This window comes from Pelodiscus sinensis, chromosome 17 (genome assembly GCF_049634645.1).
Source record: "Pelodiscus sinensis isolate JC-2024 chromosome 17, ASM4963464v1, whole genome shotgun sequence".
In the NCBI taxonomy this organism is placed as follows: Eukaryota; Metazoa; Chordata; order Testudines; family Trionychidae; genus Pelodiscus; species Pelodiscus sinensis.
The window spans coordinates 3,563,554-3,586,019 of NC_134727.1; the positions used below are offsets into that span (position 1 = coordinate 3,563,554).

Sequence of the window (22,466 nt, forward strand, 5' to 3'; positions counted from 1 at the left end):
GCAGGACTACAGGCTGCTGAGGTACTTCAGAATCAGCTGCAATGCATGCAACATTTGGGAGAGACTTTGATTCCCACTGGAACGAAAACGAAGTGAGTGCATGAGAGCCATCTCTCCCACCCCGCTGTGCTGGGGAGGCACCACGCCAGCGTGCTGTTACCATGGACTGGTGAGGAGAAGAGAGAAGCATCCACTAAACTACTGCAGGCAACTAAGTGACTGTAAAATAGAAATACCTGGGCTGGAGATGGGAGCATCGGCTTTCTCTGGCCATAGAATCCAGACTGCGGAGTCCCCAGAAAAATCTTTGGCTGGGTTCAGCTCTAGTGATGGGCATAGGTCCCGTTTGGCGCTTCTCACAAGCCTACTGCCTGACAGACAAGCTCACGAAGCTCGGCGAGAGCAGAGCCCACTTGATCTGAACCCTGCCTCCCACATGTTGTGTGGGTCAGTGCATCGGTAATGGGATTGCTTCTGCGAGCCTGTGGTATTTCTATAGCCTCAAAGTGAAAACCTCATTGGCCCTAGATCAGGTTCCCCCTTGTATCTAGTACAAGGCAGATTCAGAACATCTTTGCCATTGGCTCCCACTCATTTCTTTGGAATGGCCACCTGCTCCTTCCTGCGGACCTGGGCGTACCCCACCACAGCAGGGGAACCCTACGCACAGAGTATTTCCCCACCTCAGCCCGGGATTCAGAAAGAGCCTCATGCACACTCCATGCTCTCGGCTGCATTTGTTTATCACGCTCCTTGGGGAGCAGTAGCAACAGCCAACTGTTCGCTGCAGCTGAAGCAATACAAATACAAATCCTTTGTGCTCCTAGACCCCCCTTCAACCAGGAACCTCAGGGTTGTCCTGGACATCAGCAAGGCAGCACAGTGCCCTCTAGTGTGCTCATTTCAGAGGGGGGACCCAGGGCACCGAAAGTGCCATGTGTCACACAGCCTGTACCGGAACACTATAAAGTGCACTGTCTGGAACATGGTTTCGTAGGGAGGCAGAGCCAGGACCTTCGTGTTGTACCTGACACCACTGAAAGTCACTGTCTGCTCCACAGCCAATCTCTTGGAAGGCCTGGTACTTCCTATGCAGCTGAGATAATCAAGCTGACATTTGCATTCATGCCATTGGCACGGAATGGGAGTTTGCAGATAAACTGTGCGGATGATGCACAGTTGAGAGGTATTGCCCATCTGGTGGAGGACCAGAATATCCTACAAGAACTGGGTGACCTTGAAAACTGGAGCCACAGAAATGGGATGAGATTTAATAATGAAAAGTGCAAGGGTCATACACTGAGGGACTGACAAGCGTTTCTGCTGTAAGCCGGGGATGGATCCGTTGGAAATACGGTTGGCAGAGGCAGAGATACCTGCGTGTATTGGTTGATCACAGTTTGACTGTAAGCTGCCAATTTGATGTGGCTGTGAAAAAGACTGTTTCAGTCCTAGGCTGCATCAAGAGAGGTATTTCCAGTAGCAACAGAGAAGTGTTACAGCCATTATACAAGGCACTGGTGAGCCCTCATCTGGAATGACATGGCCACTTCTGGTCTCCACATGTCTAAGATTAATGCATGGTTCACAGTACTGCTGGAAGGGCATGATGAGTGGAGGGTCCCACTGGGATCAGTTTGCAAACAATGCCACGCTGGGAGGGCTTGCAAGTGTTTTGGAAGATAGGATTAAAGTTCAAAATGATCTGGACAACCTGGAGAAATAATCTGGAGTAAATAAATAGGGTGAAATTCAATAAGGACAAATGCAAAGTACTCAGTTTAGGAAGGAACAATCAATATCACACACACAAAAGGGGAAATGACTCTCCTGGGGGTTGTAATGTACCATGAGCTAAATATGAGTCAACGTGACAAAACAGCAAATAAATAAATAAAGACTACCCCCAAAAAAACCCCTATTATGGGATGAATTAGCAGGAGAGTTGTAAGAGACAAGAAATCATTCTTCCACTCTACTCCATGCTGATTAGATCTCAGTTGGAGTATTGTGTCCAGTTCTGGGCGCCACATTTCAGGAAAGATTTGAACAAACTGGCGAAAGTCCAGCAAAGTGCGACACAAATGAATAAAGATCTAGAAAACATGAGCAATGAGAGAAGATTGAAAAAAATGGGTTTCTTTATTCAGGAAAAGAGGAGACGAAGAGGAAACATAACCGTTTTCAAGTATATAAGAGATTGTTGCAAGGAGGAGGGAGAAGAATTGTTCTTCCTAACCTTGGAGGATAGGACAACAAGCAAGGGGCTTACATTTCAGCAAGGGAGGTTTAAGTTAGACATTAGAAAAAAATTCAGAACTGTCAGGGTAGATAAACACTGGGATAAATTGCCTAGGGAAGCTGTGGAATCTGCGTCACTGGAGACTTTTCAGAGCAGGTTAGACAAACACCTGTCAGGATGATCTAGAAGATAATGCTTAGTCCTATCATGAGTGCATGGCCAGGACTGGACTAGATGACCTGTTGATGTCCCTCCCAATTCTAAGCTTCTGTTTTATGATTCATCATCTGCACAAGCTGCAGTCGCACCTCTGACCACTGTGTGGATATTCCCAGAGTTCCCAGAAAACCCATGTTTGTCACACGAGAGTTTGGGATCCGACACCAAATTCAAGTTCCCTGCAGAGAAGCCACCTTGCTGGTGAGATTTAAATTAGCCAGGGCAAGTGTTTGCAGCACAGCAAGTCATGAGTGAATGCAGTTGTTTCTTTTCCCTGATTAGAAGTCATTAAGTGAGATTGCTGATGGGCTTTTAAATCGCACCCATATTATGTAGAGTTAATCAGCTGCCTTTTGTGACAGTCTGGGAGGGAAGATGAAGCCAGAATGCCAGGGCTCTTCAGAATGTAGATTGCAGAGCAAGAGTTCATTGAGAAATGGCAGCTGGGGCCAGACTAGGAGACTGATTAACTGTTGTGCTTGCCAGGCTCTTTTTGCTTTGTCTTCGATGCTGAGACACTTCCCCTATGCCCAGCTGCAGTTCCTCAAGCTGGGGGGCCTGCAAGTACTGCGAAATCTCTTCAAGGAGAAAGGCACGGGGGCTCTTCACGTCCGGGTTGTGACGCTGCTCTATGACCTCATCGTGGAAAAGGTGAGAGGGCTGGGGGCAGGTTGCTGGAGCCCTGGGGAGTGGGGGCGGCGGGGAGCGCGTGGGCTGTACTCCGGGAGTGAGGAAATGCATCTGAATCAGGAACAGTTAGAGGGGTGCAAGGCTGCTCTTACCCTCTTCATGAAAGGGCACTTACCCAAGGCCAAACAGAGGCCTGGGGCCGGGGAATCCCCCAGGCAGACACAACCTGTGCCTGCAGGAAGAGGGAGGGGGATTCAGCAGGGTTACTGAGCATGCTCAGTACAAGCCTCGTATCAAATCTGGAAGGGTATGTGACCCTGCATGCCTCCCCCAACATGTCCGTTGAGCTCTTCCCTCCATGTGTGGAACAAATGTGTATGTGCACTGAGAAGTGTGAATGTGCACCACAGCATGTGAATCTCTCCTGAGCGGCTGCATCAGCATGCCGCCCCCACCCATCGCCTCTATCTCCAGGGATGAGGGGGAATGGCCCGCTCTGCCCCAGCATTGCAGGAGCTGGGTTCCATATTGCACAGGAAGTTTGCCCTCCCCGGGTTGAGCTTGTGTCTGAATCTTGGAAATACCATCCAGCCATTTAAGCATCTTTTTACCAATAAAATCAGTGTGTGTTGGGGGTGGGGTTTCTATCCTGAAGTGCTAAAGCAAGAATGTGCACTAGGATGCAGGAGAGCCAGGAAGCGAAATGGATCATTCCCGTGTCATTGCCGAAGTGAGTGAAGTGCAGAGAGTCACAAGGGCACCACTATGCATACAAGCTAGATATGTTGTAATTCTTTTAGTTTAGGGGGGACTGTACATTTGTAAATCTTCGATTGTAGCCAAGCAAACATCTGTACCTATTTTACTTAGTACCACCTTTGATTATAGCTGCAAATGTTAGTTTAAAGCCCTGTTTCCTAGCCACCATTTGATTTGTAGTTTATTTTCTGCATTTCTATTACACTGGAGAATAAAAATCAATTAAGTCAAGTTTCGCTTCTGTGTATAGCCAGTTTCACCTGCAGATCTTTAATGCTGTAGTGTTTGGGTTTCAAGACATTGGAGAAAAGTGATTATATGCTTTAAGAGTTGTTTTCAATGGGAATTTTTATAAGGGGGTGGAAATATATATATATATTTTTAATCTGAAGTTAGCTAAAATACTAGCAGGCTGCGCCCCATGCTCACTACACTTGCCAACCCCCACTCTCTGGCCAATTTCAGTTTTGTGGCCAGAGAGCGTGATGATGTAATTCTGTCACCCAGCAGGAAAAGCTTTTTATATTTATATATAGCGAGAGCGAGCGAACTTCTATTGGCCAACATTAACACTGTCCCTTTAGTGGCACAAAAATGGAATTTGTATCATTGACTTCTGTCTTCACATTGCCCCTTCAGTCACACTCTGTTTTAATACTGTACCTCTGGCAACTCCATCTGTTCACAGACTGTCTGTCTTGAGATAATCTGCACATACCTACGAATTCTAGTTTTATTCTACAACAATGAGGTTTTGGTGTAGTCCTTTCGGTGTGCGCACTGCCTTCCAGAATGTACGTCACAGGCTGCCGCCTTGTTGCATCTGCAGGCAGGATGGAAAAAGGCGCTGGATTAATCTGAATGAGTGGTGATGTCACAATTCACTGGAAAGGGCTAGCTTTGGGGTGACTGACTCAAAAGCAATGGGCTATTTTTAAAAAAGAAGAGCTAACTGCAGCCCATGCCAGAAACAGCTCAGTGAATGTCAGCAGAAGATGGTTCTGAATCGCTTTTCCCGCCTCATTGTCTCTGTTTAACCCTGAATGGATGAACAATCTGTGTGCGCTGAATATAAAGTTTTCCAGATGGTGGAAGTCACTTTCCTGCAGGATTGAAGGAAGGGAAATCTTGCCTGAGTTTTTCTTCCTTTTCACCCCACATGGTCAATCGAAGTCTAAACACAAAGCCGTGAAACCTGCCGGGGCAACCACTCAAGGGACCAACTAAAGTCAGCATCGTAGCAGAGGTCCCTTAAGTAAAGACCAGAGAAAATGTTCCAGGAAACCTTGGTGAGGCTTGAGTGGCCTCTCCAGATGGGGCTGCTTATTAGCAGGGCTCATCCTTTGTGCGTGTTTCACTGTAGCTCTGCTGATTTCCAGCCTTTTTCTTTTGCAGATTTGGATTTACTCTGATCAGACCTGTAAAAGCCCTAATCTTCCCTTAATGATAATACGGGAGCAAGCTGACTTGTGCTATTCGGATCTAATTAATGAAGCGCATACATAGTAATTATCACAGGAGGCCACCAGCCAAGCTTGAGGAATAGTTCTTAAAGGGAAACAGACCCCGTATTGTTGGGAAATGGGAGTGAACAGCTCCTTCTGCCACAGCAGACATCTGGGGTCACATTCCAGCCTGTGACGCATGCATGGGATTCTTAGGTGTGTCAGCATCCGCTTCACATTCACCCGCCAGCTCTCCTGGGGCCAGATATTTAACATCAGTGGTGAGCACTGACGCCAGCTGTGAAAAGCTGTGCAGGCTCTTCAGCGTGACACCTGCCCTGCGAGCACGGCTACTCCGAGTGCACTGAGCCAGCTCGTTCTCTGCTGCCAAGCCCAAAACGTGCCAGTTGGACTCGAGACCGTGGGGTTGGAATCCGTGTCTCGGCTCCATGTGGCAGGGCAGTGGCATGTCCGTGTAACTGCACTGAACCGAATGGACACACCTTTTCTTTAGGGCTGATGGGAGGTGAGCTTTGGTTGGGCTCTGGAAGAAGCAAGAGCTGTTCAGACCCTCGCTTCCTGGGGCAGCAGGAGCTGGGAGCAGTGTGGAAGCCACGTGCCTGGTCTCTGGATGTGGGGAACGGAGCAGTGTGGCTCGTGCCCAAGCATCCCCTTCTGGCTGTTGTCAGAGCAGCCTCAGTGAGATAAGCTCAGCTAGAGATCTGTGGTGATGCAGAGCTTGAGCATGGTGCCGCCGGCGCCCCGCAGGGCGAACGACGTGGGGGGAGGAGCCTGGCTGGACCCCCACCTCCTAGAAAGGGCAATGGAAAGCAAAAATCAGGCTTGAAATGCCAGCAGGCTGAGAAGTCAAGTCGCTGCCATTTGCTGCAGACAGCAGCACCGAGGCCATGGGCACAGAGAAGCCTCCAGGCAACTGCTTCAAAGGAGCAGAGTTTAAGGAGCTGATGTGACAGTGACGGCCCTGCCCTTTCCCCTGTTGTGGAGAGGGGGGTGTCTCGTGTGGAACGGCACAGAGCTCCCTCCGTGCCCAGCTGCCTCGCTGTCCTCTGGCTCTAGGACGTTACGCCGTACGTAGGACGACGTACCAGGCAGTTTGATAGGGCTGGGCTGGCTTCCCTTCGGCTTCACTGGATTCACCTGAGGCTTTGCTTGCTTGGCCCCACTATAACATTGGAAACAAAGGGCACACGCTCCATTTTATAAAATACCCTCGTGGGGCAGGCTCTCTTGCCTCATGAAAACCAAGATTTTTTTCCTCTGTTTTGTTTTAATCATAGAAATATCAGGGATGCCAACACTGGTCTTCCATTGCTTTGCTGCAGGCATGGCCCGGGAGCACTGGGAGTGCTCTTAAATTAAGGTTGGGGCTGTTGAGCTTTAGCTCCAAGGTGTGTGTTATGCAGGTGATCATGAAAACCCATTTTAAAGTCTCGCCTCACCCCTTTCTTTGTGTCTTCCAATACCATCCCTGCACTTGCTCTCCACTCGGCTAATGTTTTCCAGAGTAGACAAAACCTGAATTTCTAGTGCAAAAAAAAAAAGCAAAATGAATCTTTCAGGCTAACTTCACGCACCAGAGAAAGAAATGAAATAGGGTAACTGCTGTCAAAAGCCAGGAGTCCTGGGATGTGTGGGTTAGCCCATGGGCACTATGCAGCACTGTATAACCCGCTGGAAACAGTTGTTCTCCTTGGATCCAGGTAATCAATTTACTGTGGTTTCTTGCAGATGCTGCTTGAGGACTCTCAGAACCAGGAAGACCAAATGGAAGAGAGAATTCAGCAGTACAGACAAGTGAACTTGGTGCCAGCTGTGGTGGAACAGGGCTGGTGTGTGATCATTTCTAACCTCCTGGCATTGCCAGAGCATGACACCAGAGAGAAAGTTCTCAAAACAGTGCGCGTTCTGATGGCTGCCTGCAGGGATGGATTTCAAGTGGACCATGCCCTCGGCACCACACTGAGCATGCTCCGCACAGAGTACGAAGAACTGGCAGCAGAAGAACAAAGGGAAGGGGACAAAGATGGCTATTTTAAGGAACTCCTTAGCTCCATAAATACCATCATTCAGGAGTTAAGGTCAGGACATCTGCAATCTGATCTTTAAAAAAAATAATTCAAGACAACGTGGTGAATTTTCATGGACACGCATAAATAAACTTGAGTAAAAACTGCTGGTCTAAGACAAGTGAGCCAACAGCACCATTACAGTACTAAAGATGCGACCATTCTGGGGAGTATTTTCATTTCCCTTCTTGATCCATACGTTAGATATCTAAGGGAAGTTGTGCATTTAAGGAATCTTGTCTTCAATCTCTAGCATTTTTAATGTGATAGACTATTTCAAATTAGTTAAATACAGAGATTCTTTTGTTCACATACTTGCTAATTCAGGCAATTTGTGGAAAAAAAAGACTTTCCCATGCAATTGTGGTTGGTCTCAGTCATTTAATGGCGTCTCTTTTGCTGTTTTATGATTTATACAGAAGACCTGAAGCTGTTTGTGATGGGCATAGAGACCCCTTGGGAATATTTCCCAGGGTGCTGACAAAGCCACTGACACTTGCCTTCTTGCTCCTTGGGGCTTCTCACCACCCTGTCCTGCTGGGCCAGATCGCCTGGTCTCCCCCAGCTCAGGCACAGATCTGGGGTATTTGCCCCCCTGAGCAGCAATGCGGATGCTGAACCACATCAGCTCAGGGAGGATGCAGTTCTAGGACACAGCACCCAAACAGGATCAAGCCCCCCCCCCCCCCCCCAAATAAAACCGTCTTTCTCTGTGTCCGAGTTTTACACAATGGAAGCTCCTTCAGCAAGCCTGCGTTATCAACAAAAGGAGGGTGTGCACACTGATTGTTCCCCTAGGTAATAATTATTTACTTTGGCCTTGATAATAAAGCAAGTGTTTCTATTAAGCACAAAGAGTAGGATTTAAGTGTTTGTAAGTGAAAACAGATCAAAGTGTTACAGAATTAAAATGAAAAGAAAATGCAGAGCTAATTCTAATGCACGAAAACTTATTGCAAACTTACCCTAACAGCTGTTGTTCTTTCAGGCAAGCCTTTAAGCCAAAGATGATTTTTTACTCTGACTTGTATCTCCAGGTGTCCTTATATTAACTAGCCAATAGCCCACCATAAAATGGGATTTTCGGGTCTCTCCTCCATGTTCGTCTCTCTCTCTCTCTTCTCCTCCGCCTCCTACCTCTCTCTCCGTCTCTCTTTCTCTACTCCCCCTTCGGCCTCTCGCTCAGGGGATCGCAGAGCCCAAACGGCCTCTTGTGTCACTTGCTCCTGCATGGCGGCCCAGCTGAGCGGCGCAGAAGTCAGCCGAGCGCCACGGCGGGAGGGGAAGGGGGGATGGGGCAGTAATGTACACGGCCAGGGGACGGGGGCCAGCCGTGCACATCACCGCCCTGCCCCCCTTTGCCTCCTGCCGTGGTGCTCAGCTGACTTCTGCGCCGCTCAGCCAGGCCACTGTGGAGGAGCAAGCGGCCATTTGGGGTCTGCGCTCCCCATGCAGCACCTTTGGCTGAGCGGCGTAGAAGTCAGCCAAGTGCCATGGCAGGAGGCAACAGCGCCCCCCCCCCCCCAGAGGCAATGCGTAATGCTACAGCATTACACAGTCACAGACATTGGGCTACTATATATATGTCCTTATATTAATAAATCAATTGCATAAAGCATGGGAGCTGGTCTGTCACACTGTTGTTAACCTATTACAAAGGCAATTTCCCCTCTGAATATTCACACTTCCATGCCAAATGCTGCAACGGCCCCACTTCCACCCTGACTTGATTAACTTCATTATAAGGGAGGAGTTGCTTGTGTTACACAGCTCTGCTTCTGTCACTTCCATGCCAATCCATCTGATAAAATGGGCTTTATCCACGAAAGCTTGTGCCTTTAGAAATCTGTTTGGGTCTAAGGTGCCCCAGGACTCTTTGTTGTTTTTGCAGACACAGACTGACATTCTGAGACTGTTGTGTTAAGGTTTTATTTTTAAGTGTGCTTTCTGCTTGTGTCTTCCCTGAGAAACACCAGGAATGTCCCACTTGTCTTCCCTGGGTTTGCAGGAGATCTGCATAGGGGACCCTGATTGGCAGCATTCTCAGACCTTGGTTGGAACACACTGAATATTCAGCAAAAAGAGCGTTTATTCCAGCGGTTTGTGAGGAGGTTGTATTAAAGAGATGTTGACAAACCCCCAGAAACACTTAGGTATTCTAAACAACTCTGATTAGAAATGATTTCTCCTGCCAACTAATCAGGTGTCTCTGCCTTGGGAACGGTGATGCCACAAACAGATTTGTCCTCCAGTTTTCTTCTAGTCTGCTTAGAAAAGGAGGCTGGTCTCGAGCTGCCTTGCTACTAAGAGGGTGGGTGGGGGTTCTGAAAGGGAGCTATTGGAAGGGAAATCTATTCCCCTTGTACAGCTAGAGAAACACAACAAAAAAGGCACCAGTCTGCTCTGAATGGCTGACGAATTTCCCAGCCCGTGGCAGTCAGGCCGGGTAGCGTCCATGCATCGCTCCCTGATGGGCGGGAGCCGCTAGTCAAGCACAGGGCTGCCAGCGGGACGCTCTGGTGCTTTTACTTGCAGATAAATGCCCATTAAAGGCTGGATCGAGGCCGTTGCTTCCGTTTCCCCTGCGACCTGAACCCAGCTGCTGACACAGGAGCCAGCCCAGTCCATTAGTCCATCACTCTGTGGATTTTCAGCAGCGACCCTGCCACGGCGAGCTCTGTACAGACGGGTCAGTGTCTGAGGTACTGTGGGGGGGGCTAAGGCTGGAGCGATGGTTTGGCCCCTGCCCCAGGCAGACGTAGGCTGACCATGCCCTGTTGTTAGATTCAGTGCCTGGATCCCCCCGCTTGGTGCAGCAGGCTGCTCTGTAGTCCCGTGTGCCTCCTGCAGGGTTTCCCCAGCGGGAGTCCCTGCTGCTGACAGAATAAAGAGCTGTATTTACATGGCAGCCATCTGCCCGCGTGGCATGGGGACTACGCAGAGCTCAGTGCTTACAATTCAGGGCCCTCCCCCCTTTCGAAAGCAGGGAGTCTCTGCTCCAGCACAGGGCTGAAGCCTGCAGCCCAGGAGCCCTCGGGGGAAAGGAAATACAGGTGGCTAGCTATAGGCTTAACCAGCCCTCTGCCATCCCTGCCCTGGGGGAAAGAGCCCGGACAAGACTCGCTGGCAGCTGGGCCATGCCTGGAAACCCTGAGGAGGGGTTCAGCAGCAACTGTTACTCTGCAGGCTCCTTTACCATTGACTGGCTGGACTGCAGGGTGTGGGGCAGCTCCCCAGGCTCAGGGCTGTGCCCGTGTGGCGCTCAGCTACTTCCACGTGCACGTCATGCAGGAGCTGCTCTGTGCAGGTCTCTGCCCACCTCGGGTGGGACCACGGAGTGCAGCAGACCCAGATCCTATCAATCCCAGCCAGCCGCTTGCTGTCGGTGGGTATCTGCGGAGGGGGGGTAGCCACAGCTCCTTGCTGCTGCTAAGGATGCGGGTGCAGATACAGCAGCTTTGCAGCATTCTCGATACAAAATCTGTAGCTGCTTTAGATGTGCAGGTATCCGCACCCGCCGAGGCCAGCGCAGAGCAGCTGCGGCTCATTTTTGCAGCTACAGATACAAACGTATCTGCGCAGGGCTCTGCCTGTTTCCCATCAAATCTAAACCCCGTGCTACATGCACCCCACCAGGCAGCCGCCAGGTCACTTCGGTCTTGCCCCTTGTTATGATGCTGGTGCACTGGGCATGAGCTCTAAGCCAGGATCAGCATCCAGCCTGGAGAGCAAGTGTCAGGTAGCGAGGCCTGCCGGGGAGGAGGCCTGCCGGGAGCTACCGTCCCAGGGAAGGGCATGCTCATGCCCGCCACTGCTGAGGTGACCCGAGAGCTAAGAACATAAGAGCGGCCAGACCAGGTCAGACCAATGGTCGATCCAGCCCAGTGTCCCGTCTGCCCACACTGGCCAATGCCGGGGGCCCAGAGGGAGGATCACACCAGGGAATCCTCACACGATCCCTCCCGTCTCCCACCTCCAAACAGGCCAGGGAGACGCTGTGTTCATGTCAGCCAAGACTGGCATCCTGCAAGGAGCTTAGCAAAGAAGGGACCGAGGGGCTCGTTGCCCCTGTAATGGGGTACGGGGCCCCTGACGCAGCCTTGTTTCACAGCAATGGTTGGGCCCATTCCTTATCGTGTGTGGAATCCGCTCCAAAATCACCGTCTGGCTCTGACAAGTTCTTCAGCCATTGTTGCTCCAGCGTCAGGTCCACTGGCGAGGACAAAGGCTGAAGAAAGCTGCTGCTAGAGACAGACAATAGCCGAGAGACTCTGCGGCCACCTCCTGTAAAGCCACAGTCACTGCTTGGAAATTGTGACCTGCTCAGTCATCCTACCTTTGTTAGGCTGGCCCCACAAGTGCTGCGCTACCTCCGTGCCTGGCCAAGGCAGTTCAGCCAGCCAGACCTGGAGTCACAAGCTGCCAGACTACGTGTATGGGCCTCCAATACCAACGGCCTGTCGAGAAGGGACCAACGATTTATACCCGTCACACACGCACTGGACAACCTCCCTCAGCGTGACGTGAGCCCACTGAGCGTTGTATCGATCGAGCTGCTTCAAAGCCATTAGCCCTTCCTCCTTGATATTAAAATATTCCTGACTCTCCTTTCCAGCCTGGCGGTTGTCACTGTTCAGGCACCGGTATTTCTGCACAGTGATTTGCCTTTGTTTGGATTAAAGAAGATTCAAATGCAGTTTCAGAAATCTGTTATGCTGCGAAGCGCACGTGATTATTAGCAACAGTGAAATCCGAGCGTGACAGGAGGTGCCTGCCTGCTGGGCGGGACAGTGAGGGAGTCCGGTTTGGATTTGGGGTTAAGATCAGCACTCTAGGGCCTGCTTGCTGGATGACGTGAAATAAGCCATTATGTTCCAGTGGCACTTGGCAGGGCACTGCCGATGTCGGGGCAGCAGTCCCCAGTTCTCAGCAAGGAAAAGAGCATTCCTAAGGGGCAGAAACTCAGCAGGCCCGCGGGGAGCGGTGACAGCAGTCAATCCAGAAGCGGGCAACCAGTGTGTTCAGTTTTGATGCACAAAGACTGTGCAAAAAACCCATCCCAAAGCAAAGGGAAGGGTGGCTGACTGCTGCCCACAGAGCCCGTGTGAATCCAGTTAATAACCCGGCCAGGCACTGCTCTTCAGTGCTGGCTCGCCGGCGTGCTCCCATTGGCACACAGACAAGCCGTCCTTCCTCTGCCCACTGGCACAACTGCAGGGGTCGCAGGGTGCGTTGTACTGAGCGATCTTACGTGAATGGATGTGGGCCCAGCCCCGAGCCTGCAGGCTGGGGGAGAGCCAGGCAGAGAATTGCAGCTGCAGGAGAGGTCCGGCTAGATGCTACAGCGACTGTCTAGCCTTTCACTCTAGCCCCTACGAATGCTGCCCTAAGCCACGTTAGGCAAAGCCGCCGGCCCAAAGCTGCACCAAGGCCCTGCGCACAAACCCCTGCTGGAGGCGCCCCTTGGCGTCCAGCTCTGCCAAACATCTGTGCTGTTGTCCTGTTCCTGCAGTGGGGCCTTGGGCGCAGATGAGCTGCCCTTGCGTGTGCCGTCCGGGCAGTGCTCAGGCTGCGGCAGCTGCAAAAGCAGCTCCGCTTTCATCCAAAGCCAGGGGTAGTTGAGTGAACAATGGCCGTGCGCCTGCCCCTGGTGAGCAGTGGCTCTGTGGCTGGAGCCAGGCCCGGGCTCTCATCTTGCGGCAGCGCAGTTAGCTAAGCGAGGAGACTGCCTCGTGTGACCTGTGTCTCACCCCACTGCTGCAACGACAGGCCCTGGCACCCAGAACAGAGACAACAGTGGCAGCTCCCGCAGGGAGCGTTAGTGTCGCGCCCAAAGGGCGAGGGAAAGGCCAGGCCCAGCCTGCTGGCTCCATGCCCCTTCGTTCCCTTCTCTGCTTCTGCCTTGGCACTGAGCAGAAAGGCTCAGAGAGCGGGACACGGCCGGGTGCCTGGGCCAGGGCTCCCTGCAGCCCAAGCAGTCGAACTGAAGCACTACTTGGAATAACGACTTGGGACAAGGCTTGGCCACAGGGCTAACAGGGCTGCCTGGCTGGCTAAGGTGTGGGGGCTCCTGCCACAGGGGAGGAGGAGCAGGCTCCTATGGGGCCCCAGGCATGTGCTGCATGCTTTAAAGGGCCAGGCCAGCCAAAGAGCCACACACCTGGGGCTGCTCCCAGCTCTGCATGCAGCAGCGGGGTTTCCAGCGCTGGCCTGAGTTGCCTATCCCGGATGGCTTTGTCTGGAATAAAAATGAATGCACATGGGAAAGCAGCGTGGTCTGGTTACAGACATGGCAATTCTCATAGGTGTGAAGACTAAAGGCAAAATTCCCCCCACATCCGGCTTGGATAAGGGCTCAGGTAAGATCTCAGCGGGAATATCTGAGAACCCCAGTTGCCATGTACCAGACAGTCAGAGCCAGGAGACACTGGTGGGTCTCCCAGAAGACCTGACATGAACGTTGTTCCTTGTATTTGGCTACTTTTTTTGTATCTATTTATTGGAAAGGCCTTTGACGTGCATGCCGATCCACTGGCCCCCGCTGCACACATGGTACAAATGCAAATGCATCCTGCCAGTTATTTGTACTGTAACAGAAAACCACTAGAGAAAACCAGCAGGAAACCAAATCAGAACGTCGGATGGATAATTACACCCTGAGGCCTCTTCCCTTAGACTGTCAGAGTAACGCACTGTACAGAAAGAGCAAAATCTTGAAAAGAAAGGAGAAAAAAAATCCTGAATTTCTTATCAAAGAAAACACTTAGAAACCCTGATGAAAATACTCTTAGATCTAAAGCTGCTTAAAATGTGTTTTGAATGGCTGATGGCTCATGAACTGGGCGGTTTAGTTTTGAATTTTAAGTGCACCCCCCAAACTAGAGCATTTGACCATTTTTTTCCCCCTTCACAAAGCATTTCGTTAAAGGTCTTTGCTGTCCATACCTGGACAGATTGTGACAGCACTGAATGAGTTGCCAGGTGCACCTACAGTAGAGCCAACTGGCCATGTTTGCCTGGTGATATCACATTTAAAACCATTGAGCCAGGAAGAGCCAGAATTTGCTTGTTGTGGGCTTCTGTAGTTTGAGTTTTGCTCAGCTAATGGGATCTCTTACTCTGCTGTTTTCCTGCCTCGCTCCTCCGCCCATTAGTAACCAGAGCACCCAAACACCAGAATGACAGCTCTAACGGTCCGGAACTGGAGGAACCTCTCACATGTTAATGAAGCTCTTGCAGACGCTGGCTAACCGCTCTGGAGAATGAAGAGCTCCCTTTAGCCCCACAAAAAGAAGAGTGTTGACAGTGGCAAACTTCCCCACCAAGAAGTCACTCCAGGGGCCTGGTGGCACCACCCTAGCTCAGTTTCCCTGGACTAACCTGTCCAAATTCTGCCACCAGCAGATTTAACATGGACGCCCAGCCAACCCAGCTAAGAGCAGTCAATAGTTTTTGGTCACTCCTGAAGGAAGGGCTGGATTTAAACCAACAACCGAAAGACAAGAGACTCCATAATCTGCTTCTAATCCTGCTTTATTAGAAAGGGCTTTGAATAAACCATGTTATTGGAGAAGTCAGGCTGCGTCTAGACTGGCCTGATTTCGTGCAAATACTTTTAACGGAAAAGTTTTCCCATTAAAAGTATTTGCACAAGAGAGCGTCTATACTGGCATGTGTCTTTGCGCAAAAGATTTGCTTTTGCACAAAAGCATCCGTGCCAGTGTAGACGCTCTCTCGTGCAAGAAAGCTCCAATGGCCATTTTAGCCGTCAGGCTTTCTTGCGCAAGAAATTAACATTGCTGTCCATGCTGGCCCTCTTGCGCAAGAGGGCTTATCCCTGAGCGGGAGCATCAGAGTATTTGCGCAAGAACCACTGATTTTGTACAGTACAACGTCAGTGTTCTTGCGCAAATACTTGCGGCCACTGTAGTCAGGCGGCAAGATTTTGTGCAAAATCATTCCAGTCTCGACGCAGCTTCAGAATATAGACATGTAGTCAACTGTCCAGGGGGAAAAGGAGTCCAGCTAAATCCCTGAAAAGCAGCTGGTGTTATCAGAATCACACATCGTGTGGACGCAAGCGCACGGAAGCAAATCTGCCTTGCTGCCCCCACCAAGGGCCCATCAGTGCGCTGCAAACATCTCACAGCGTCTGCAGAACAGCAGCCAGCGAGCCAAGGCCAGCAGACCAGGTTGTCTGCAGGAAGCTGATCGCGCCGGAGATTGCTGCTCAGAGGGTGATTAAAGTCTTATATTCTCTAAGGTGCGACAAATGCTTCCAGGCCCCAGTCCTGCTAGCAGCTTGGGGAGGGGTGGTGGGCGCTGTAGCGAAGGGGGAAGGGGATGGCAGTTGCTCCCGGGCCCCACGCTCGAGGGCGCCAGGCAGGGCTGGGAGTGGAGCGCACGCTGCTCAGGCCCACCTGACGCTTAGATCAGTGAGCTGGCAGCTGGGCCGCGTGCTGCTGCCCAGAACACACTGGGAGCAGAGGCAGCGGGCAGGAGCAGCCTCTTTTAAAAGGAAGATGAACGTAGCCGACCGGTACTGTCGGGGCCTGGCTCTGCTGGAGGAAGATTTGATTGGGGTGGGGGGTTGCGTGCCTGGCTCTGGCATCAGCTGGTAGAAAACCTGCCAGTCTCCAGCGGCAGCCCATGGTCGGGCAGGCCAGGGCCAGGGGGCATGGAGCAGGGGGTAGGAGGCCAGTGGCGTAAGGGCAGGCAATGGCAGGGGGCGAGCACAAGGGCGTGGGTCTTGGGAGGAAGAGGCAGCTCAGGAGCATTTTGGGGAGGAGGGACAGAGTGTGGGTGGGGGCCTTGGAGCAAGAGCAGCAGGGTGGGGGATCACAAGACTAGGTGCTTGTGCTCCCCACCCCCACTTTTTGGGCACTTCTGTGATTCTGGGCTAGAAGAGCCGGGCCCGCCCCGGAGCAGGGCCCAGCCCAGGCAAGGGACAGCACATGTTAAGGACCCGTAGTAAAGCAATGGCTTGGCTGGCAGGGAAGGGGGAAGAGTTTTGTAATTTGTGAACTCCACTCATGGAAACTGAGGCGTGGGGAGCCCCCTTCCCCGTACGCTGAATTTGCCAGTGACCTGGCACCCAGTTCCCTGCCCACTGCCTTTCAGCCACTCACCCGCCTGTCACTGGACCGCCTCACTCGATTTCATCCGGATTTGACCCGTCATCTATCTGGACTGGAAGGGTGGCGTTACATCACCTAGCAAGCAGCTGGTCACAGGTTACACGGGCATCTGTCAGATGGTGCTTGGTCCTGCCGTGAGGGCAGGGGACTGGACCTGACCTCTTGAGTCCCTTCCTGGGGTTCTAAGGAGGATTCAAGGTACTGCCTCCAGAAAGTTTCCAGCCCCGGGCCTGCCAGCAAGGGCAGTCACTGGTTTCGCTCTGGCCCCCGCCCCGTTCCATAGGGAACACAGGAGCAGGGAGAGTGGCTAACAGTTGTTAAAGGAGCAGGAGTGCTGGGAGGAAAGCACTTCCCCCAGCAACATTACACCGCTTCATCACATAGCCCCAGCCACATGTTTTTAGACAAGCTGATATTTACAGATCGTGCAAGGTTTATTTTTAAGTCCCGATGATGGAATCGGGGAAACGTGGGGCTGTATCCAGGAAGCAGGGCTGCACGCACTCCTGTGAGCAGAGAAGGTGCCGTTTAGAACAGCCTCTCGCTAGCTAACGTGTCAATCCCTGGCAGCTCGGTAGGGAGGTGCTCTGACTAAATTTGGGGCACTGCAGTCATTTCATGCGTAGGCCTCCATTTTCACTTTGTCCTTCCCTCTCGCTCCCTCTTCGCAAGCCTGACATTGTCAGCTCTGCAGTTTGCTAGGGATGATACTTGCTTTGCTAAATACTGTGCATCCAGGCTTGTCTCGATTTACATCTTGGCCACAGCCTGAGCCTTGAAGCCCTTAGCAGATGGAGGCCCGTTTGGAGCGCTGACAAGCCGCTGTCGAGGCTGTTGGCGCACCCCCACCAGATGGGTTCTCCTGTCACGAGGCCTGGCCGCTGACACAAAGCTACGTCCCTCCTCCATGCCAGGGTTCTCTGGCAAAAGAAGGTCAGGCTGTAGCGGCAGGGCGACTTCAAGGCAGCTCACCCCGATTGCTGTCCGCCTGCTTTCAGGCCTGCTTGGGTGTGTGTACATGGCTGAGCTAAAGTCGAATTAAGCGACGCAACTTCAGCTATAGCAACTGAGTAGCTTAAGCTGAAATAGCTTAATTGGGCTTTTGGCGCTGTCTGCACGAGAGGAAGTCGAAGGAAGAACTCGCTTCCTTCCACTTCCCTTGCTCCTCGTGAAACAGCGGGTACAGGAGTCGGAGGAAGCAGTCCTCCAGCTCACGTTATTTCCAAATAGCTTGTAGTGTAGACGCGCACGGTGTGATTCTGAAATACGAGATACGCGGCTGGGCAGACGTAGCCCTTGTGTGCATGAGCCTGTTTGTTTCCTTCTGCCAGTGAGCAGGTGTCCTCCTCCAGGACCTGGCAGGGGTGGCTCTTTGGTGGCTTTGAGTGGAACATTCTTCCCCTCACACGGGGTCCCACTGGGGTCCACTTCCTTGTCCCTCCTGTGCCCTGCTGGAGGCTGCAAGGGGAGGCCCTGAGGCAGAGTGGGCCTGTGCAGCTCTGCTCTGAGTCTCCTTCCTGGTTCAAGAACCAGCTGGCTGTGGCTCTGTCTGACTGAGCTGCGAGGCTGGGGCGGGTGTAGCTCGAGTCAGCTCATTTGCGGGAAGGGCCCTGAGGTGCTTGGGCCCCAGCAGCCCCTGCTCTGACACAGACAGATACTCCAAAGAGCTCACTCTGTGCTGATTTGACACACTCTGCCCTAGGCGTCTCAGCTCCTGCTCCTTAACTCCCCGGCCACACACAGGCCGGTGGGGAGCTCGGGCCCAGTGTCGATTTTTCATTTGGTTTATTACATAAAATCTGACCATAAAACAAGAGCTTTCACAAATCCCAGGGACTGCAATTACAAACAAAACCGTGGAACCAAACGTCAAGGACAAATCACACATTTCCCCTCCCCCTTTGCAAGCCAAACATGTTCCGGGGTGGGAGGCAGCCAGAGTGACTTGGTCTAGTCCCCTGGTTCCCAACCTTTTTTATAGCACAGATCAGCAAATCCATTCACAAACTTTTGGTAGACCAGTAACATTATTTGCATATTCGTTATGCTGATTAATTTTAAGAGGTCAGATGTTACTTTACATTGCATCTATATGCACGCAATACATGTCCTTGCCACGGATCAGTTTGCAGATATCTACAACTCTAAAAAAGTCTGTTAAAAGAATCCTTTCCTTCCTTATCTTGAGCCATTAACACCCATGTAAACTTTGTCTGAAATGTAATCTTGCAAATGTCATGAGTTAGGCCTTTTGTTCTGCCAACAGCCCTGAGGGAACCAAGTTAGACACCGCAAACTCCCCTCTGGCCCCACCTCAGTGCACTAGTTCCCACCTCTGGAGAGAGGGAGACGTGCACAGCTAGTACCCCCAGCCTGCACACCTCTCACGTGAACCAGGCAGCAGCTCCGGCCTACCTCGCACCCCGGGGAAGGCAGGAGCAGCTGCAGCATGAGAAGTCAGGGTGCTCCCACGAGGCAGGTGAGAAGGTCTCACATCTCCACAGGGGGCCTCCTGGCGGTCCCTCCGTAGCTCCTCCAGCCATAGGTGGGTCCATCCCGCCCTGGCTGCGCCACTGCTCCATGCTGGGGGAGAGGAGCTGGAGTAAGCACTCGGATACAGGGACAGAGCCATGGCAGCTAGCGCTTCGTGGGCAGGTGAGGCGCTGCAAACCGGCCTCCTGCTCGCTTCCCTCCCCCAGCAGTCCCTGCCCCCCTCTGACAACCATACTCTTGATCATTGCATTGACTGAAATCTGTAGCAAACATCGCACCCACCACAATCTCTCCACTGCCAAGAGGGCAACTATACAGATCCTGATATTCAATCTCTGGCAGTGATCAAGCCAGCAGATAAAGGGGGTGCCAAGGTAATTCTCAAATGTGATGACTATGTTAATGAGGCCAACCACCAACCCACTGGCTCCACCTACTATAGAGAATTCAAGACCACCGCCCCAAAGACCCAGTTCAGCCAGAAATTCCCTCTCCAAACAACTCCAAGAAAAACTATACAAACTCATCCTCCACGAACCCAACCTAGGGGCTTTCTCCGTGCTTCACGAGATACACAAACAAGGGCACCCAGGCAGACCCATCATTTCTGGCCATAGCACTCTTACTAAAGAAATATCCGGACGCACAGAAATCATCCTCAAGCCACTCACCACACGAAGGGCCAGATTCCTCTGGACACAACTGACTTCCTCCAAAATCTCCACAACATTAACAGCCTCTCTCAGAGCGCCATCCTGGCCACCTGGGTCTCACCTTCCTCTGCGCTTATATCCCTCACAGCGTCGGCCCAGCTGCTTGCCCCAAATATCTACACAACAATGGACAACCCTCAAATAGCCCTCCCAAGCACAGTGCCAAACTCATCCATTTCATTGTCACCCATAGCAATTTACTCTCAACAACACACGCTTTGTCCAAACCATGGGAACAGCCACGGGTCCTAGGTAGGTTTCCCAAATGCCACCTTCTTTTGGGCCACCTCAAGGAAGAATTTCTGGACAAACGCAGCACAAAACTAATGATGTACCTGAGATACAACGAAGATATTGTTATCCTCAGAGAGAGTCTACTACAACTTCAAACCCCCTCCTCTCCCAAATGTGTCTAGACTACTCCCGCGCCAGCATCAACTGCCTGGACACTAAGATCAGCTTCAGCGGTAGAACCCTACAAACCCATATAAGAAACCCACAGATCACCACACCTACCTTCACAAAGCCACTAAGCACCCTAAACACATCAAGAAATCTCTTTTCAACCACAGAATATGTCTGAGGACATCTGGGATATACATTTTACCACACAAGGACGCTACAGCGAAGTAAATCACCTGATGGAACTGGTCACTCAAATTCCTTGGGAGAACCTGCTTCCATACCAAAAAACCCACTGCCTGCCTACCCGAAGTTGTCACCTTGCATCCCACACTGGAACCATATGGGGTAACATTAAACAATTACAACCCAAACTTGATGGGTATAACATCCTGAAAGAAATCTTTCCTGAACCCCCGCCTCTGGACTTCAAACAACCCCCCAGCCTCTCCAAGGTCATCATCAGAAGCAAATTCCCCACAGAGCAGGACACATCAATTCAAAGCAGCACTAGCCCCTGTCAGAAGCACAGACACAAAACCAGCTGACATATCTCCACTGCTGCGATAGCCAGCACCCCCACAGCTCACCTTTCATGACCCACTGGCCGAACACGGGCCCATCGCAAAATCTGCTGAACCTCATCCAGTGCCCTAACTGTCCCAATAACAAGTCACTGTGGTCTTTAACGAGCTCACATGGAAAAAAGATAAAAGACAAAAATCCGTGGGCAAGCAATTGTCACAGAATAATCACTCCATCCCTGACCTGTCAGTTCTCAGCTTCAAACACGTTCAAAGACAAACCTCACAGCTTAAATTACCGACTTTGTTAGACACTAAAAATCATTGTCTTAATAAAGGCGCTGGATTTATGGCTTATTACCACAATCTGTAACCCACCAACCTCTCTTTTTTGTCTTATGACTGCAGAGGTGTTAACGAGCCACTTCACTATGAATGGTCTTTCATAATATGTGCTAAGTATTTTATGCTAAAGAGTCTGTTCCGCTCGCCTTTCACTGCATGTGGGCCTTGCCCAGCCCTGCAGAAGAGCTCTGTGTGGCTCAGAAGCCCATCTCTCCCCAGCAGAAGCTGGTCCAATCAAAGACATTATCTCGCCCATCTTGTCGTGCTAATATCCTGGGAGACACAAAGCTCCAACAACACTGCAAACCTGATTACCCCTTTCCAGTTCTACATCCCGTCAACGTTCAGGGCTTCACAAATATTAACTAATTGAACCAGGCTAATCTTGTGCCTTCATTTAACTGGCACATTCCAATCGCACGAGGCACTTGGGGAGTCGTTTCCAACCGCTTTATGGAGGCAAACTGCTTAGCACAGAGGAGAAAATGAGCTGGAGCATAAGGGGGGATTAAGTACAATAGCGGCTTTCAGCTCCCCCATTCTATAGGGCCTGGCCGGCTCCCCAGATCTCCCTGTGCCTACATCTACTTCCCCACACACATGGCTTTCCCCACAGCGCCATGAGGGCCTTTATTTATTTGTCTTCCACACAGCCCATAAAACTCCAGCTGCGGGAACAATTCACGTCCTAGCGCATGGCCTGAAATAAATCTCAGCCAACGCAACGTCCACGCAAACCCTGCCATCCTCCCCGGCTTCCAGGCACCAAGCTGTCCTTGACTCGTGAGGACAGGGCCAAGCCCTCACCCCACCACACAGCAATACGGCCTCACAGTCAGCATGTGTCGTCTCTGCCCTGGGGTCAGTGCCCTGCACTAGGGACAACTTGCCATCACCCCCACACGTATAAATCCAAGGCCAGGTTCCTAGGCGCTCCCCCACTCCTGTTTAGCCAGGTTTTCAAGCACACCGGTCCAGGTAACTCCTCTGGAGAGCAATGGCTCTCCCCTTCCATGGAGCAGAACAGGAGCTGAGCAATTCTGAGTCTGCTCCCTGGGAGCGTCCCGGCTGTGACAGGAGGCAGCAAATGGGCAGCTCTTGATAGAACCTCAGAGCAGCCCCGGGACTGCACTCACAAAGGAGATCAGGGCCCCGTGCAAATAGCACCAGTGCGGCAGGTGTATCCCAGGCAGGACCCGCGACCAGGCAGTGGGGCACCACACGCCTGCTTTCCACACACCACAGCCACTGCGAGCCCTGGGCACAAAGCCCCTGGGCCAGGGAGCTGCCCCCTGAGCAGAGAGCTGCGAGTGGGGCTGACACACGCCCAGCCTGCCGTGAAGCCGCGGCTCCAGCCCTGTGGGTCAGTCTGACATGCCTACACCAGGACAGGCCTGTTTGCTCCCTGACTTACGTGCTCCGCCTGGCCCTCAGCTACACACACTTGCTCTCCCCCACTACCTTCCATTG

General features: G+C 51.8%; 1 protein-coding gene across 6 annotated transcripts in view; it reads left to right on the forward strand.

Moving 5' to 3' along the window:
• Positions 1-7,743, forward strand: part of SIL1 (SIL1 nucleotide exchange factor) — a 183,711-nt gene extending 175,968 nt beyond the window's left edge. For all 6 annotated transcript variants that reach the window (XM_075900131.1, XM_075900134.1, XM_075900129.1 and 3 more), the window contains exons 9-10: positions 2,948-3,112; positions 7,045-7,743. In XM_075900131.1, the coding sequence (XP_075756246.1) occupies positions 2,948-3,112; positions 7,045-7,422 (543 nt within the window). In that variant the 3' untranslated portion in view covers positions 7,423-7,743. The remainder of the gene's footprint in view (positions 1-2,947; positions 3,113-7,044) is intronic.
• Positions 7,744-22,466: the final 14,723 nt, after the last annotated feature.